The sequence below is a fragment of the Drosophila teissieri genome, chromosome 3L (assembly GCF_016746235.2).
Source record: "Drosophila teissieri strain GT53w chromosome 3L, Prin_Dtei_1.1, whole genome shotgun sequence".
NCBI lineage: Eukaryota > Metazoa > Arthropoda > Insecta > Diptera > Drosophilidae > Drosophila > Drosophila teissieri.
In genome coordinates, this window is record NC_053031.1 from 12,476,706 (window position 1) to 12,496,864 (window position 20,159).

Below are 20,159 nucleotides of genomic sequence, written 5' to 3' on the forward strand. Positions count from 1 at the left end.
ACTATTGTGATTTAATGTACTTGGTATTGTTATGATTTAAGAATTTAAGTTTAATTATTTGTACCTTAAATTTAATTGTTTAAATCATGACAGTTTCGATTGAAGTCTTGCAACATTGTATTTCCAGGAATGAAGTTGGCAACAACTTGTGTGAAGGGGTAAGCTTAACAGGCCCAGGAAGAAGGACATTGTGCTGTAAGGACAATACTGGTTGTGCACTCCTATCGAGCATGTGGGCCACCTCCCCTGCAACTCAAGCAAGTTGCAACACTGCCACGTCTGGCTCAAACACGTTTGAAGCAAGTGCATTGAAAGCCAGGCAGCAACTGTTCCCATTCAATTTCAATACGATGAGTTTCAATGAAAGGAGTTTCGCAAATTTCGGCGATTTCAAAGAAAGAGTCCAGGGGTGTGTTCGCAATGGACCTACCTCAAAGCCAGTCATTTGGAATAGACATTGGGCCGCAATTACAGGCACGCCGTTCCGTTTAAAATTTTTGCTGGCCAGCTTCGGGGTTTCAAGGGTTAAGGGTTAAGGGTTGCGGGTAAAGGGTTAAGGGTGCCCTCCACAGCAAACACACATGCGTGCGTGAAAAGTTTACTGCGTTCGGTTCGGAGGGGGAGAGGGGCAGGAACTCTTTCTCATTGTCCCCTACAACGCCAAAGGATATGCGCGATGGAAAAGCGACCGGAAACGGGATCGCCATGCGGCGGATATGGGAAATTATTCACCCTTTGCCGCAGCTACAAGCCGGAAATGGTGCTATCCATGGATTGGGAATCGCTTTCAGCTCGACTCGCAATGCGGTTGTCCTCCTGCCAACTGGCCAACTTTGCAGTCACCTGGACTTTGGACTTTGCCAATGGCATTGCCAACTAAGCGATTTATAAACGATTTGCCAAAACTTCGTTTCGACCTTTTCGGGTTTTTGCGGCTTTACGGCTGCTGTCTTTCGTCCTTCGTCCTTCTGGTCGTCCTTCCCATTCACCTGCGGCCAGGTGTTAAGTGTTTTTTTTCTCCAGCCATCCATTATTCAGCTGGGCGTGGCTGCGAGTAGGCCAAATATTTGCTAATGAGTTCTGCCATTCTATTTATATATGCCAGCCGGGCGAGCATTTGCGACCTTTTTTTGTGGGCGAAGCAAAATATATATAATATTACCTATGCAAATGGGAATTTTCGGTCTGCTAGGTCGACATGTATTGATTTTTAAACATTGTTTGGTATGGGGTATTTTAAAAAGTGATACGAAATTTAATTTAGAAACTTAACTCATATCAAATTTTGTACATTTTCCCTCAAAGTTTTAAAATTAAAATGTTGGAATACTTTGAAAACTTTTTAATTGGGGTGGATCTCATTTCGGCTATTAAAAGTTAGGCCAAAACATTTATTAATCAATTGTAGTTAAACAAAAAGTTTATATTAGGTGTATTGTTTTAAAATGGCAAACTTGTATCATAGAGTCTACTTTAAGAGCGCTGTGCTTTTAATGTGTGTAAAACGAAAAGATAATTGCTGCTTCGAATAACTGCCTGTAATCGCAGTTGTTGGTGAACAGTTTTTGCTTTTTCTGTTTTGATTGGCATTGGGCTCTGTGATTGTTTCCGTCCGAGCGACAAAACACGAATTGCAAATTTGAGCCACGCATCATTGATAGCTCGTCATTGGAATTCAATTTGCATTGTTCATGGGTGCTGGCCGATCCGAGGACAAACGGCCACAATGCTGGCCAGGATGGGGGACGAGGGTCGTCAGGAGCAGGAGGAGATGGAGGTCCTGTATATGCAGCCGTGGCTTTCGTCTCTTGGCCTGTTTGCGGTTCTGTTTGCGGTTTTATCGGTGACCTATGGCTATCAATTTCCATCAACGATAATATATCTACATATTAATTTACATGTCTATACGTATATTTCCTTAATGTGACTGCAACAGATTTCATTTCATTTATATGCATTTGATAATATGTTGGGCAATTAATTAAATTCACTGCACATTAACAGCTCCGCCTCACGGTTTTTACTGGTAGCTCTATCTTTTTCGATTTTATCGCTTTGTTAAAACTTGAAATAGTTATTGCTATTTATTTTAGTTAATTATGTTGGCTAGCCGCCATGACAGCTCATATTTAACTTTGTATTTATATTTTGATAATTTAGATAACAGCAGATGGTTAATGCAAATGAGCAAACTAGGTCATATAGCTATATTATGTAATTAAATAAGGCTAAAATCAATCGCAACTTTTCAATTGCTTCATTTCAAAGTATTTCCCTATTACAACAACCATAAACATATATGGATTTCATTTTAAAAACATAATTACTTATGTCACGTTGCAAAATAAATTCTTAATAGGTTTTTTGCCATGTCTGTCAGAGTTGAATACTTTTTGCCCTGAAATCCAATTGATCCTGAGGCCTTTTCGGTCACAGAAAATTGAATTCCCACGAAGGCATTGCAAATTGATTTTTAATACAATTCAACCGCAGGCGAATAAACTGCACGCATTGGGAGCCAGACGAATCTTTTACATAAAAGTGTTTTTAAGTATGTATACATATATATCTGCTGTTCTCCATGGGACCACCCATTCCACCCACTCAGTATTTGGGTGTTGTGTTTCCGAGGATTTATCGCACTTGGTCTGCTGGCCGCCTGGCCAACGCTTTGTTTGCGGCTCAGCTTTGGACTGACATGAAAATCCAGGCAACGCCATTGTCCAAGCCGAATAAAACGAAAAAAATACCAAAAAAAAGATTGGAATAGAAGGAAAAAACTGCAGCCACATGTTGGTGCTGTCACAGCCGCCCCCCAATCCCCCTTTGTGGCCATGTTTCTAACATGGCTTTGTGGCCACCTTTTTGCCCAGACCCTGAAAGCGTTCAAGTCCCTTTGAAGCTACTCCCACACTTGTATACTAATTTTTTGTTTTTGGGGGCATATCCTTTGCCTCCGGCTAACTGCTTGTTTTAATTGCATTTCTGTTGGGCTTGAAAATTGCATGTCATTTGTCACGACGGCCATTTGCATTTGGCTAAGCCAAATAAATGAGTTGGCCATTCAAAGCGATGAGTTTCGTTGCGGAAATGCAGTTCAAGTTGCTCATTATGCGGATCACATTAGGTCCGCCGACGCACAATGACAATGGTTTTCGAAGGACTAAGGACGAAGGACGTAGGATGAGGGCTGAATGAGAATCAATGCTGCCATTACCCAATCTGCAGTGCTATTTAAGTGGTTTTCGTAATTCAATTAACACAAATGCGTCTGCATGCTTTTGATTAATTGAGTGTCAAACAATTTCGTTTTCAAGTAAACCATTAGAATTCGAATTTTTGGACATGAAACCAAGCTTTAAGAACACATTTAAAGAATTATCAGTAAATGTCTATGCTTTGTTTTTTGTAAAATAAACAGCATCTTAAAGCTGTAGTTTAAAGTTAAGGAATACATTTGATTTTAAGCGTTTAAGAGAAATGCATATGCTTTTTAAATAAAACGGGTATTCTAGTAATATCACCCACTTATCTCGCTGAACAAAGATTAGGTTCTTAAATAAATGTCTCCTTTTTAATTTATCATCGTTTGCTGCCTAAGCTCAGCTTATCCAAGTCTAAACAGCCACCGAGAATCAGCGAAATGCGAAAAAAGAAGGGACAACAAAACGAATGCCAATCCATGGAGCTGGGAGCTGGGCAAACGCTACCGCATTGCGGGACCAACAAATAATTAAATTTATTTCAACTTTTGTCGCTGCCAACAGAAGGAGACCAAAGTCCGCGGTCCGCCGACAAAATTTGTAATTTGCATGAGCCAAAAAAAAAGGAGCAGCAAATAAAAAAGAGGAGCGACAACAACTGAACCGTGGGAATTGCAGGATTAGGGCCAACCAGGATCCTTCCTCCTTGGTGTCCTGGTCCACTTCCATCGCCGTCGTCGAGTGGCAATTAATCAGTTTGTCCAAGTGGACGACACTCGAGTGCAGCGGGCGTCAGAATTTGTCCAACTTAAGTTATATGTACTTTATACATTCTTTTGCCACATCCACAACCACATCCGCTCTGCGGGCTCATTTATATGGCTTCGATTTTTATGGCCCTTCGGAAGTGGCAAGAATGTTCCCCTTTAGTTTATGGCGGTCAGCTTTCACCCCATCGATTTGGCTGTGGCATAAAAATATTTGAGGCCATAAATATGGTGCACGGAATTGGCCTAATTGAGTGTATTATGTACATGTTGGCCAACCAAATCGGCGTGTAGCATTTCAAGTGGAATAGTTTGTGGACCGCTCGGGGCGCAACTTATTTATTTATTTTTCATTGCCGCATGCTGGCTTGATTTGTAAGAGCGTATAAATTCGGCTTAGTGCCAACTTTTATGTTTTTCCTACATTTATTTTAAGGCCTGTTTTGCAAACCGATTGATTGATTTCCCAAGAATTTTTCCCTAGCTTATTGAAATTTCTTTAGCACTAGTAAAATTCCTTCATTTTTTTGTGAAATACAGCTCGCTTTCTTAGCCCCTTGGGGTTTTTACTTTTGACCAACAGTTTGCTGGCCACGTATTTACCCAATTTTGTTTTGTGTTCCTTAACTTGGACAAGTAATAAATGAATATTGACAGGAGGCGGTGCTGGCATCAAAACTTTCAGCCTACCCACATAAAAACTTAACTAATCGCCCAGTTATCGACTTAATGCTCGATTTTCCTTGTCCTGCTCTCGTGCTGAAAAAGTAGAGAAAATACCCCATTGAAAGGACCTCTTGACAGGCGTACACACACACACATGGGTCTAAGTGGCACTTGACAGAACAAGGCGGTGGTGGTGTTGGTGGCGCTGACCTCGAAACGGAATCAGGAGTAGGAATCGTCCAGCCTTTGAACTGCAAGCCAAGTCAAATGAAAAACCAACCGGAGGCGGAGACGGAGGCAAATGGCAAATGCCTGCCCCTTGGCCGAACCTAAAAAAAAGGGACTATAAATAAAAATGTGCCCGCTATTGATTTTTTGGTCCAAGAGCAGAAAGCAGCAGACGCAAGTGAAAAGCCACTCATGAGTTTTTGTCTTTTGCTTTCGTTTTGTTTTGTTTCGATTCTCGATTCTTGCTTCTTGATGTCTTTGGTGCTCCCAACTTGCTGCCACGTAGTCCTGCGTATCCTGCGAGTCCTGCGAGTCGTCTGCGCCCTGCCCTCCGTTTAATGGAGAGAAATTGCCTTTTAATGAGTTGGGAATTTCATCTGCGCCTTGCTTTTCAGCTTTGACAAGCTTCAATTAATTTACTTTTTTTCTCGCTGCATTGCTGTTTTCTTTTTTAATATTTGTTAATTAAATGTTATTATTTTATGCTAGACAGTGCACGAGCACTCTTAACTTTAATGAGAATATAATTGCTTATAAATATATAATTATTTAAGAGACTTTGATTTTGGATATATCAACAGACTCGGGGAAGGTGTTATGGATTGGAATCCTTGCACATCAGAGTTCTTCATAATCCTTATGTAAACCTTAAAATAGGGAACATATAAACAGCTATGTTTGCGGTTTAAATCCAAATCGAATCTAAGGTTTATTTTCAAAGCTTGGAAAATGTAAACCTCTAAGCCGAATCGCACGATATAAAATGGTAGTTAGTTCGGCTCACTTGTACGATGAAATCTTTCGATTCCCGTGTCCGCCCATTTAAGTGGGCGTGGCGGGTGCATCATAAATATGGTTGCATATGCATGCAAGGGCTACCGGAAACGGAGCGTCTGTGTATGTGTGTGTCCGCTCCATTTGCTTTACGACTCCATTTTGTGAGCTTTTCATTTCCATCTCTCTCTCGCTTTTTGTTTAGCTTACTGCATTTTTTGTAGTAGTCCTTGGTCCCTGGTCCCCTTTCAATTTGTTTTACTTTGCTTGCCATGTTTGAGCGATTTATGGAGCCTGGACAACTGGAAAAGTTACGAAAAATGTGTGGGAAAAAAACAAACCATTGAAATGTGTGTTTCGCTTGCTGCGATAGATAAACGTCTTTACTGCCGGCCTACAAATTGGTTTCCCAATCGATGCGCCCCTAAACTTTAAAGTGTTCAAGGTCGTCAAGTGGGGGAGTATATGAAATCCATTAGTGGGTAACCCGCATAGTGGGTAAACATACATATATACTTACGCAGACGACTGGCAGCCCTGGAAATCTGCTGCTCTAAGCGCAGAGTTGAAAGTTCATTAGTAAGCCATAAAGTAGGCTATAAATTCCTGCGGCCCACACAGAACACATATGTGATAAGTATCCGCCCACTTACACCCACACACACATACGTGCGGAATGGCTCATTATCAACACGCACACATGGAAAGATAAAGGCAGAGAGCGATTCTGCTAAGCTCTGAGCACAAGGATCTAGCAGCTGGTGCCCGCAACAACACTTTGAGTGGCTGTTTCCTTTCGCCAACTAGCGCTGATGTCCAGCACTGAGAAAAAATAAAGATTTAGGGCTTAAGAAAACTAAAAAAAATAGTTTATAAGCTAAACATTCGAATACAATGTAGAATAGGCAGATACAGTGGCAAGTGAAAACAAAACAAAATCTAATAAATATATAAAAGTATTTATACAAAGTTTTTAAAATTTTTCTGAGTGCATTGGTGTGGGTGCGGCAGATCTCCAGGCGCTAAGCAAACCGCACACTCACATTTAAATTATGCAAGTCCTTGTCTAGGCTGTTCCATTACATCTGTCTGTGAGTCGGTTTGTTTGCTTAGCCGCCCGTGTCTTTGACCCAGAATCACACATTTCGCGTTTTATGTTCCGCTCTATATGTACATATACACTCACTTCTATTTGGGTGTATCTATATATGTGTGTGTGTGTGTACCTTGAATGGGCACACGGGCGCACACATTTGGAATGGCTCAGGTTTTTTGTGTTTGTCAATTTGGGCAATGCCTGCAAACGATTTTTATTTGGGTCTGCTGCTGTTTATTTGTTTAAATTTAACGCATCAACGTGCCCAACTCCTGGGGCTCGCTTTTTATTCGCTCTTCTATTATTTTCGTACTAGGCTTTTGTGTGTTGGGCTTCTGTAGGGCAAAAACAGATTAAATTAGTTGGCTGCGCCCTGATGTATGCAGCACTTTTTTGCCCAACTTAAAGTATACATAAGCATAGGTAGAAATTGAACCTGTAATCAAATAGTTTTAAAGATATGTGTATTTGGTTTGTTTACATTGGAAAAGTCTATGCCAGATTTAGCTTGTTTTGATTACTTAATTAAATTCAAAGTTATTCACATATCAAGGACTTATTTCTGTTTCTTTGACAGAAATTTCATTCACTTTTCGCTAATCATCAACGTGTATTCATTCACGAATTTTTCATTTCAGCTCTGATTTTCCACTGGTCGGTCTATTTGGGATTATTTTCTTTTGCAGTTTCGGTTCATTTAATTTCAACGTTTACCAAATATTTTCGTACACGGCTTTGCCTTTCTTCTACCCGCGTTCAATTTCGCTTTTCTTTATATTTTTTGTGGGCACTGCTCTAGCTCCGCTCTCAATTTTCATTCAATGTTATCGTGTCGTGCCACAAAGTTTGCTCCTTTTTTTTTGTAGACAATTTTCTATTTTCCTTCTACACGCTTTATTTTTGAGGGGTTTTTTTTTGGACGTCTCAACCCCTCGGGGTCTGCGTTGCGTGAAATCGCATCAATTGTACAAACTTTAGGCGCGTTATTTAATTTGCCATTGAGGCAGTTCGCTCCATTTATTCGCCTGTCCGTCCAGTTTGTCTCGCTTCGCTTTGGCTTCTTAATTGTTTGGCCAGGGAAATATTGGCAAGCATTGGCAAGGATTTTGGTAAGAAAATTTAATTACAGTGGAATACGAAAGCCCGAAATCATTCCGACCTTGTCGAAATTCAATTCAATCAGCAGAATCTCATTTCTTGAGACTCTGCCGACTCCGCCTGTCCCTGTTTCCCTGTGTCCCTGGGCACTTTGCTGGGGTTCGAGCAGTTCGACATCATGACCCAGTTCGATGCTGTTTGAATAATTGATCAGTTGGCGCTGCTCTGCTGCTGCTGCCTTACTTGTGTTTTCACCCAACGTCAACGGCCTGGCCTGCAAGCCTTATTTTTCCACATTTTTCCTTTTTATTTTTTTGGCTTGTAATTGAGCCGGCGGCTTGCTATTGAACCCAAGATGCCGAGATGTGTGAGGCTGCGAAATCGGAAAAATGTCACGCAGCTTTAATTATTTTCTTTAAGTAATTGATAGTCTGCTCTGAAAATAATGCCATTCGCCGGAGCAGTTGGCTACAAATCAAAATGATGAAGAGTGATCTGACTATTAAATATGGAAAGAAACGAACTTCAAATGAGTTTCGTTCTCAAGATGTGAAAAATAAATACTTTACCACATAGATTACAAGCTATTGTTGAAATTACCCTTTTAGTGTATAGGGATTTCTCTTAATTTACTTAAGAAACTGTGTGACCTCCAGTGCCTCTCTTGCATGCCACTTGACCTTTAATTAATAACTTGAATTACGCAGGACAAGCATGTAGAGCACTGAAAAACTTTTCGTCAAGTACACACTTGGGCAAAAACCAACTTAATTTAGTTGCGAAACACCCGTTGAACTTTGGCCAAGTTCTTAAAAGGTACCTCCCTCCTTCGGCTTTTCCGCCGCATATGAGTTGTGATCATTTAGTTAGCTTCAAGGTTGATGAAATTTAAATTTAAATTTCAAACTTTGCTCATTTAATATTGATTTAAGGATGTTGTTCTTGGCTCGAACTTTTCCATCTGAACAGCATGTTTTCATTGAGTTTGCTCGCTTGGCATATTTTTCTTTAGACTAGACATTAAGTAAATAATGAAACGCCAGCATGAAAATACGCTGCTAGTTGGTAAACGATAATTTCTCATTTATTTTTTTATAATTCAAATTGAGACAAATTAGTTTCACCTATGTTTATAAGCTGCATGTATGCGTTTATAGCCACGAAATTTATTAGAAATTCATAGACACCTTTGGGCAGAATTCAGTTATAAGCGATTGAACCCTAAAACTTATTACCATTTAACCCTGAAATGTAGCCAAAAGTTTGGCCTCTATCATTGAATGACCTTTCCTGTTTTGGCAGCAACATAATTTATGGGAAAAACTCTTATCGTTGCCCTTGGCATATGTTTTACCCACAGAAACTCATAAATAATTAATGGGTAAGAAGAACTTAAACCACACAAGTTCAAGACTGGGCCACCAAGTGTGTTGGCTAATTTTGCGGGTTGGACAAACGAAAGGCACTTCCAAAGGTAAAGCCGGGTTAAGTCGGAAAACTAATTTTGGCTAATATTATTTGCTTGCAAGCTTACACAAGTAAATTCCAACAGATTGGTTTTGGCTACCATCATATATAATGATGGGTGTCCCAGAGTCCAGTCCAGAGTACGAAAATCTGAAAAGTACTTAAGCAAAAGAGCGCGAAAAGTGAATCATATTAAATATTTGATATTTTTGTTAATTTTTGTAACCTTATTTTCAATTGGCATACACAACTCGATTCGATGGAAAATCGGGAACTGGGACGAGCCGCAATGTATGCAATGAAGATGTGAAAACACGCGATAATTATGACATTGCGACGGATAATGCTTCGTAACTGTTGCGTTGTTTCCACTCGAATTCGGCGAACAAAAGGCTGCAACACTATCGCTCCTTGTTTGCAACAATTTAAACATTTGTTGTTTCCCAGGCCAGGATGCTAGACTGCTGGAATGGTAGACTGCTGGAATGGTGGAATGGTCTTTAGCACGTTTACATTGAATTAAACGCTGGCGGGTGAGCTGAAACAGCAGATAGCAACTGCAGAGCAGAGCAGAACAGAACAGAACAACAATTTGCCGGCGAACAACAAGTGCAAGTGCAGTGGAACATGGCCAACAGAAAATCAACAGACAGACAATGTTGGGTACGGGATCCAGTACGGGAGAACCCTGTCCAGAATCCCGCGGAGGAGATGGGGCTGGCGGTGCAGATGGAGATGGCGATGGAAATGGAGACCCACGGGCGGAGCCGGAAAGTGAAACAAGCTCAGCTCAAGTGAAAGAAAAACAGACAACAGTCAGCGAAACAATGGCAACAATGCGCTCGAGAAAATTCTGATATTACTACTGGTACTGGTACTTTGTTTCCTCCCATTCTCATTTTATTCAGCGAGTCCCAAGCATATTATTTATTATTATTTTTCGGGGCATCATGTATACATATATAAGTACGTGCACTTCCCCACCGATATGCTAATTGAAATGTTAAAACGAGGATGAAAAATTCTCAAGAATCCTTATCGACCGGAGGGAAACAAAAGCCGCTGTGCTCCAGAAAACTGAATAAAAATGAGCACGGTTTCTCAATAAATTGAATTATTAAGAACTGGGTCTCTCAATGAAATGCATTAACAAGGAAATCACAATGGGTAATTTATTGAGTCACATTGTTGGCTGCTTGGCAGTTTTTGCCGTGGATAAGTAAGTGTAAGGAAACAATAAATAATTTTTCCAGCGAATTAAAAGAGGAACATGTTAATGACAAAACCACGTTCATAGTTATTTGTAAATTTACAAAATAATTCTAAAAGTTCATTTATTATAATATCAAGAAAATAGTTTTCTTACATCTATATTAATTTTCGTGAATCATTTTTTAATTAGTTAATTTCGCAATTTCTCAAGTAATATTCGCAGCACCACGTCATCCAAAAAATTCCCTTTGGAGTTTCTGCGTCCTAAAGAGCCGATGAAGGGGTCATAAATATTTTATCACAACGCGTGTGTCCGCACATTATTCATTAAAATTTGCTTCATCAACAGTGAGGAATGCCACTTGATGAAAAAAAAATTGTGAAAATGCGAAATTGAAGCAAACGAGGCAGCAGTAAAAACTTCCAATTACTCAGGCGCATCCTCGTCCGCTGCAGAATCAAGTGGTGGAATTGGGGCCCATAAAAAGGATACTCCGCGAAGTACATGTGTACATGGGCATGCATGTAGTTGTGCGTATCTGTGTGCTTTTAATATCCTTTTCTTTGAATAATTCATGCACGCAAGGCTGACCAACCCGTTGGCCATGTACCCGTACCCATACCCGTACCCGTACCAGTACGCCGTATCCAAAAGCGAATCCGAATCCCAAACTGTTCAGCGGCAATCAGACAAGCCGAGTTGACGAGGGCTGCCCGGAAGGGTTGCCATTCATTCATACCAAAGGCAAACTTATTAATTGGCACTTGAGCTGTAGTAACCACAGGCTCGTCGTTATCACCCCGATCCCTCCATATGTATGTGTCGTCCAGTGCCCCACATCCCACATCCTATCTCCGCATACTCGCATGTACATATATACCATTTCCCCCACGTCATTCAACTCTTTTTGAGCGGGCATAATTTAACAGCGTTTCAGCCTTTTTTCCTTCGCGTTTGTCAACCGAAAGCTGGCACAAGGACCCCTTTGGATATTGCTGGTAATCCACTTGGACAACATCGCGGGTTTTGACCAGCGGGTCCGAAAAAATGGCCCAAAGGGCCCTGCTGGCCTGAATACCCTGCAGCCGCCTACCTCTGAATTTAAATCACTTTGAGTTCTTAATTATTTGGATAATGGAGAGAGTTCCTTTACCTATACAACATGCAACAAAAAAGTTCCATCACTACATATATTTTTTTAAGATTTTATTGATATTGAATATTTAACAATTTAAAATACCCACAACCATGCTCATTGAAATGCATGCTTTAAAACTTTGTTAAACAAAATTCTAAGGACATTAAAAAAGATGGTGTTATTAAATTATAATATTTTTAAAATGTATTAAATAATTCATGTAATTAAGTCATAATAATTTTAAAATGTATTAAATAATACGATTTATTAGATTAATTACATACATAATTTAAATACAAGTTTCCTATTATGGGAATTACTTTTTGCATAAAATAATAATTTACGCCAAGAACTTTCTTAGCTTGCACATAAAAGCCGCAACTTCTGCTGCAAAACTTGTTCTTCATTTGCATGAAATAAGTTTTAGGCCCGGAAACTATATCTTGGCCCAAAAGACATGAAGTCTGTGGACTTCACTTCCGTGCTGCCCATAGAGTATATGTTCAAATTTGACTGACAGCGCGACACATGAGACAACCTCATATCCTCAGACTCCGGCTCGGCGCCATTGTCACGTTTCAGCATTTAAATTAAAATGTTTCGGTTAAAGGACGGCTGGAAAACTGCGAAAATTTCCTTGCGTTCAGCGGAGAGTAAAACCGCACCGAACAAAAAATCTCAGGCATATCCATTTAAATATGGCCCAGCAGACAAAACAAAAAAAAAACAAGGAAAAAACCAAAAACTGGGGAAAAAGCTTAAAAAATGCCTTGGTTGCGCTTTTCTCGCTGCTCGCTGTCTTTTGCAGTCGGCGGTGCTCGTTTGCCGTTCTGCACTTGAGTGCCGCCTGTTTGTTTGTGTGGTTGTTGTTCTTGTGGGGGCGGTGGTGGAGGTGGTGGAGGGGGTTGGTGGTGTTGGCATCCACATCCCCTGTCCACTTTCAGCGATCCACTATCCGCCATTGCCAGTGGCAGCCTCGTTTTGACCAGCTCCATTGCCGTCGCCAGCACTCGTCTTCATTTATTCAATGCCGGATCGACTTTGGGCCACACGGCGTATGCGTGCACTGCGAAATTCCATACAAGAAACTTTTCCATTTCAAAAAGCGGAAAGAGTCGAAAAAAAAGAAAAAAACAGAGCGCAGCATTGAGGTGGTACAGAACAAGCATGTTTGCCAGTTTACCAACAGCTTGTGCTTAAAGAGTTCAGCTGGATTTATTGTGGATTAAAGTCACTTCATGGGATCAAGATTATTTTGGGGAAGAAGCGAACGCTTATAATATAAAAGTTATGAAGCGTTAAAGCAACATTTTCTATACATTTTCAATGCTTGATCTTTAAGAGTGTACCATTACAGCAGATTTTCAATTCAGCGCCTACGTCAGTGATAAATTTCTGCCCATCTGAGGTGTCACATTTGATAATTAAAACCTTGTGAAATTGCTCAGCAAACTAACCGAAAATCAATAATTTCCTCGGAGCAATCCTTGCGCTAAGCATCTGTCGCCTTGACTGCAGTGACCCTATCGAATTATGCACTTTCATTAACTAACTGCAATCAGGCGAATAAAAATCCTTTCGAGAGCAATCTGTTGGCTTGGCTGGCTGCCTTAACCTTGTGACTGCCTGAGCGTGGCTTAATGCACTTTTAATTGAGCCGAGCATCCTGGGCGAGCGGGAAATTGAAAAGAAGTGTAAATGGAAAATTATAATTAACATTGCCAGATGCTTCTATCAACACCTAACGCCCAACGCCCTTTTCCATCTCTTTAATTGCAATTTTGCAATGGATGCAAGGTGAGCACATCTAATATTGCGCATACGCCATGTGTTTTCCATTAGTTGCCATAAATTATTGAAAATCAGGATTTATGCCCGTATTGTCACGTTCATGAACCAAACTAGCACCTAGCCCAGCATTGTAATTGATTAATGCGAGTCTCCTGTTGGCATTTCCATGCCAGAAAAAAAAGCACCTGCGAATTTGCATATTGGAAATTATGACAATTACACGACATTGTCATTGTGCATATGCCGAATGGAGCAAATAACCTAGTAAATAACATTTATATATACTGCGCAGCTTTAAAGGCTTGGACATTTGATATTTACAAGAAGAAAGATGATATTCCAATGGTCTCATTCTGAAACAAATGTGCAATGGCAAGCAATGTTGTCTTAGTTTAAACAATTGAACAATTTCTGGCTTATAATGAACAACAAACTCATCGTATGCAGTACAGTGCTGATGTGAAGAGTATTTAATTCGATGCTAGCGATTTCTTTGTGACGAATATTTCGTTTTCTATTTGTTTATCTTAAATTTTCGCCTGTACATAATTTGATGGCAACATTGCCATTCAATTCGCATGACATTTGTCTACACATATATTGCATTTCATTGACAGGCCTTCTGTGCGTAGCAGCTGTCAGCTGCGAATGCGAATAAATTGTATTTTTCCTAACCAAATTCAATTACCTAATGATTTGTTTTACATGCAGCTTTTTGTTCGCTTCCGGAGAACAGAAGCAGACATCCAATGGCCAAAGGAATGTCTACTAGGCTGAGCATCATTCGATTGCCGAAATTCACACGCACGAACAGTGCTGCAAATTAGTCAGTGGTCATGTACATACATATATACATATATTTATGTGTATGTATGTGTACTTGGTCTGGCTGACCACTCGGTAGTGGCCATCAGTTGACCCAACATTTATTTGATTTTGTCAGTATGAATGTGGCTGGTCTTGGTCTGCCGTTGATGCTGATTGAGTGCATTTTAGCTTTCAATAACAAATGTTGTTTTAGCCTAATAAGTTAATTTATTTGAAACACACGTGACACGTAAGGATGTGTATCAATCAATCAAAATTTGAATTCCCCCGAAGCTATATTATTTCTGAGGTATATTATTTCTTTTTAATTTCCAGAAATTTTAACCCAAGTTTGATTCAATTAATTGCGCTTTCAACTCATTACCCTTTCATTGATTTTATTATAGGATTTGTATATTAATCCCATATACAATACAATATACAACATCAATTGAAAACTGTTTGCAATTAACTTTATGGTAAATAGATTATGGCTTATTTCGTCTGAGTAATTTCTTCGGTTTATAGGTTAATGAATGGGACGCGATAAGAACTTACTACTATTCACGAACAATAAGTGAAGATAAAGTGGTAGCGAAAAACTTTATAGATGATTTCCTGAAGGGGCATTTCACTGGAAATTAATAAAAATACCATTTTATTTATTCATTAGAAGGGATAAGTCCGTGACTTTTACAATCATAAATTGCTTAAGTTTAAGAAAAATTACTAAATTTCGATGTGATCAGCTTAAGTGGTTTTGCAAAGTTATTGACGTTATCTGCAGCTAAGCATTGATTGTGTTTTTGTTTGGATTCTAATTTTGTGATATTTACGGCTTTATGTTTAATCGGCCCCAATAAAAACTCGTAATCTTATCGACAAGTAGTCCATATAAGAGGGTACTACGCATGTCCCACCTTTGTCATTACGTGCATTGCAACTTAGCGATGTGTAGCAATCGCTGCTCGGTTTTTATCCTGGTGCTGCTGGTCGCCAGCAGTGCGGTGAAAGTGTCCGGAAGATTGCCTCGAATCCTGCCGGAATCCTTAGCCGAAGGCGATGAAGGTGTACCAGTGCGCGGAGATTGTGAATTTAAGGTGAACAGCGATCTAAACGATCCCGCTCCTCTCTTTTCGCGACACAATTCCTACGAAATCATAGTGCCAGATCCCACGGATACAGTGCGGCTTGTGAATGGCGAACTGTTGGATATGTTCTGCCCGGGAGTAGGATTTGCCGCTCCATTCGCAAATCGATCGCAGGTGACAGCCACGTGTCTGCAGAACAAGTACTTCTTGGTTGATGGTCTTATCTATCCGTTTGCCAACTTTTCCTGCACCGCCTGGCCCATATTCACTGCCCTTCGCTCGGGTAGGGATTGCAATGGAGGCACAGATCTCGTCCAGGTGGGCTTCGAGGTGGAGGATGGCGGCTTCCTGCAGAGCTACGAACTGTGCCACGATGCCGAGGCGGAGGCCACGCGATATGTTCACCATGTGCTCTATCCATCGAGCTACGATTATCAGCATGGAGTGGCGCGACCCAGCTTTATCGAACTCGATTTCTATGGCGGAAGGGATGTGAATACCAAGTACACTCAAGTACAGCAGAACATCACTATCAGTAACATACTCGGTCTGGATGCCTCACCTTACTTCAACTTTACTGACAATCGCATCCTGGCCCGGGGACACATGATCGCCAAAACGGATCAGATCTTTGGGGCGGCTCAGCACTCGACGTTCCTGTTCATCAATGTGGCGCCCCAATGGCAGACCTTCAACGGAGGCAACTGGGAGAGGGTGGAGACTAGTGTTCGCAAGTTTGTGGCCGATCGCAATCTCACCACCGATTGTTATACAGGCACATGGGGCGTTTCAACACTTCCCGATGTGGACGGCATTGAGAGGGAGCTCTATCTGGACTTTGATGAGAACAACAATGGCTTGATCCCAGTGCCCAAGATCTATTACCGTGTGGTCATCGATCGGGTGACTCGCGAGGGCATTGTGCTAGTTGGCATTAACAATCCCTATCTAACGCTGGAGCAAATCCAAAAGGACTACATTCTGTGCAACGATATTGGCCATCAGCTGAGTTGGCTGACTTGGTACAAGGAAGATCTGCACGAGGGTTACTCTTATGCTTGTACGGTGGAGGATTTCACCGAAGTGGTTAAGGACTTGCCGCTGGAGGACCTGCACACTAATGGAGTCCTTGGCTTGGATGACGTGACCACTGATGCGCCCTCGACCACCGAGAGTTCCACAACTACTGAAGAGCCGAGCTCAACTACGAGCACCGAAGTCCCATCAACCACTGATCCTGTGACCACACCCAGTTCCAGTACCGCAGAGCCAAGCTCAACTACTGCTTCATCCACCACTGAAGCACCCACCTCTATAGTTACTCCCACAACAGAAGCAAGCTCTTCTACTGCTTCACCCACCACTGATGCACCTACCTCCACAGTTACACCCACAACAGAACCAAGCTCGTCCACCACCCTGGCACCTACTTCAACTACATCATCCTCCACCACATCGGAACCAACTTCATCAACCGAAGAATCTACATCAACATCATCAACGTCTACCACAACTTCAAGTCCTCCAGTGACTACTGCCAGTCCCATTGCCAATCCCTGTCGGTTTAGTACCAATGGTGATCTCAAGGACCCTGCTCCACTGCTAACACCACAAGGAGCTCTCAGCTGGCTGCTTCCCGATGAAAGTGGGTTCTACACCGTGGAAGAAGGATCTTCCATTGATCTGCACTGCACTGGAGCTCTGGTATCACCATTTAATAGGTATACAGCACTGACCGCTCGTTGTGTTGGTGATCAATTGTATGAGGCGGAAGGACAGCGGGTCAATATCCGAGGATTCGTCTGCCAGAGTTGGCCCACCTATGCGGCAGTCCGATCGGGAGAGTCCTGCGAAGGTGGTACGGATCTGGTGCAGATCGGCTTCGATGTGGCTGCCGGTTTTCTTAGCCATGTTGAGCTTTGCTACGATCAGCAGGAGCAGATCTCCAGGTACGCTCGATACGAACTGACTCCGGCCAATGTGGCTTTCCAAAAGGGTGTGGCTCAACCGGGTTATCTCCGAGGTGATTTCTATACCGGCGAAGATGTCAATGTTCTTTATGGTCAGTCCCACCAGCTGGATGCATTTACTACTGCCCTGGGATTGGATGCCAGTCAGTACTTCGACAGCACTAAGGATCTCTACTTGACCAGAGGACAGCTGGCTGCTCGTCTTGATTTCGTGCATAGTTCTGCGCAGAGAGCCACGCACTTCTATATCAACGCAGTTCCTCAATGGAGAAGCATCAATATTGGCAACTGGCTTGCCGTGGAATCCAGTTTGAGGCAATTTGTGGCGGATGAGGCACTAAATGTGAGTGTACATGCCGGCAGCTATGATGTTTCAACTCTACCCAATTCACAAGGTGTCCAGACACCTCTGTATCTGAATGCCGAGACCAAACAACTGCCGGTAGCTAAGATCCTCTATCGCATAGTTATCGATCAGGAAAGTCGCAAGGGAGTGGCTTTAGTTGTGGTTAACAATCCACATATAACTCTGGCGGAGACCCTGGAGGATTATGTGATCTGTGAGGATGTGGGAGCGCAGCTGGATTGGTTGGACTGGGACAAGGCCAATCTGCAGAATGGCTACTCATATGCGTGCTCTGTAGAAGATTTCATCCAAGTGGTAAAGGACTTGCCTACGGACCAACTACAAACAACGGGAATTCTTGGCTTGAATAGTCAAATTTTGGAAAACGAAGTGTGCGGCTTTCAAGTGAACGGTGATCTTAAGGATCCGGCTCCTGTGTTTGCAGTCAGAAGCGAATTGGGACATGCGAGATATTTGGAACCAGACCATGAGGGAATAGTTCAGCTAAAACATGGAGAGGCCCTGGAGTTTCACTGCATCAAGTCCTTCAGTGGACTCTTCTCGGGTTACACCTTCGTGAATGCAACATGCTGGCAGCATCAGAGCTTCCTCGCAATGGGCAGTTTGTATCAGCTGCAGGACTTTGTCTGCACATCCTGGCCAACATACACGGCTCGTCGCTCTGGTCGTCCTTGCAATGGTGGCACTGATCTGCTTGAAGTGGGATTCCAGCTCTCCTCCTCCTCGAGTGATGACTTCCTGCAGACCTATGACGTGTGTCACGATGAACTGGGCGAGGTCACCCGCTATGTGCATCATGTTTTGTATCCCGGGAGTGACCAATACCAGCGATCTGTATCCAGGCCGAGCTTCAAAACTGCCGACTTTTACGGCGGCAAGGATGTGAACACTTTGTACACCCAAGTTCAGCAGAATATAACGATTTCCGAGATTCTGGGCATGGATGCCTCGCCCTACTTTAACACCAGCAGTAATGTCTACCTGGCTCGGGGTCACCTTTCTGCCAAGACCGACTTCGTCTTTGGGGCCGCTCAACAGGCGAGCTTCTTCTTTGTGAACGTGGCACCGCAGTGGCAGACCTTCAATGGCGGCAACTGGGAACGAATTGAGGATAGTGTGCGGAAGTTTGTGGCCGATGAAAATATCACAGTGGATTGCTATACGGGCACCTGGGGAGTGTCCACCCTGCCGGATGTGAATGGCGTTGAAAGGGAGCTCTATTTGGACTTTGATGAGAACAACAATGGTCTGATTCCAGTGCCCAAGCTGTACTTCCGCGTGATCATCGATCGCGAGAGCAGAGCGGGCATTGTGCTACTTGGAGTAAACAATCCGCATGCCAGCATGGAGCAGATCGAAAAGGAGTACATTATCTGCCAGGATATTGGCGCCCAACTGAGTTGGGTCAGTTGGACCAAAGAGGACCTAAACAAGGGCTATTCATATGCCTGTACTGTGGAGGACTTTACTGCGGTAGTGAAAGACCTACCTTTAGAGGATCTGCACGTCGAAGGAGTCCTTGGTGTCTAAGACTAGATTGTGTGCACGCGCACGAAGTCGAAAAATAACGAATTTCTTAATTTAAAACCAATAAAAAAATATGTAGTAGCCAAGTGGTTTTTATGTAAGGGAAACCGCTGGGCAAATGCTTAAAGGCACGTTTAAATTCAGTTCTCATGGGCCATAAAGCACAGAAATCACGTTTCGCTTTTGTTCTCTTTGGATTTTATTGCATGTTGGACATATTGATAAGAGTAAGGTTATCAAATGCTTGGCGTTATCGTTTATGGCCGGGGCAGAGCTATTTATTTACCCAGCCATTGGACTATTTGCTCACGTGCCGCACGTTTTCCAAAGCCTTCATTTTTTTTCCTGCAGTTCCAGTGGCCCGAATCGAAGTCCCCATGGCAGTGACTTTCACATTGCGTATCGCCGCTAAGGAAATACCTTGTATTACCTGTGCGGTTTCTTTTGTTTATCTTATCGCAACACAATCGTCCCAGTCCCAGAACGTATGAAGTATACGCCTGCTTGGTTAATGATTATACTGTAATGGACTTTTCAGGGGGTTAACAAAAGGTAAAAGCCGAAAACGGAGCAGATAGAAACCGACATGCATGTCTTGATTTATATTTGTCGAGTAATCATTCACTCAGGATTGTTGTGGATTCAACAACGCGGTCTATGACTATCAAATTTCGGTTTATCAATCAGTAATATCTATCAAGGTTATACTATTTTGTGTATATTATTTGGTTAGGCTATGTTTATTTATGCCTTGAACTTTGTTAAGTTCAGAGACCATTTAATAGGCATTTGTATTCTGCTTACCTACTGCTTAAATATAAACTCAGTATCTTATTAATCGTGTAAATTTATGTAATGTATATCACTTAAATAGCAATACTTAAAATTTCAATTAGAGCTGTTTAATGAAATTTTATCCATGTTAGAAAGAGTCAGAACATTAATGATTATATTTC

General features: G+C 41.9%; 1 protein-coding gene across 1 annotated transcript; it reads left to right on the top strand.

Moving 5' to 3' along the window:
• The first annotated feature begins 15,198 nt into the window (after window positions 1-15,198).
• LOC122616210 lies at window positions 15,199-19,220 on the top strand. Its single transcript, XM_043791581.1, has one exon. It carries the CDS (start codon window positions 15,199-15,201, stop codon window positions 19,204-19,206), a length of 4,008 nt encoding a protein of 1,335 aa, XP_043647516.1. The 3' UTR covers window positions 19,207-19,220.
• The last annotated feature ends 939 nt before the right edge of the window (window positions 19,221-20,159 follow it).

Excerpts from the sequence above, each read along its gene's own strand:
- LOC122616210 (XM_043791581.1), top strand. The coding sequence starts at position 15,199 with ATGTGTAGCAATCGCTGCTCGGTTTTTATCCTGGTGCTGCTGGTCGCC.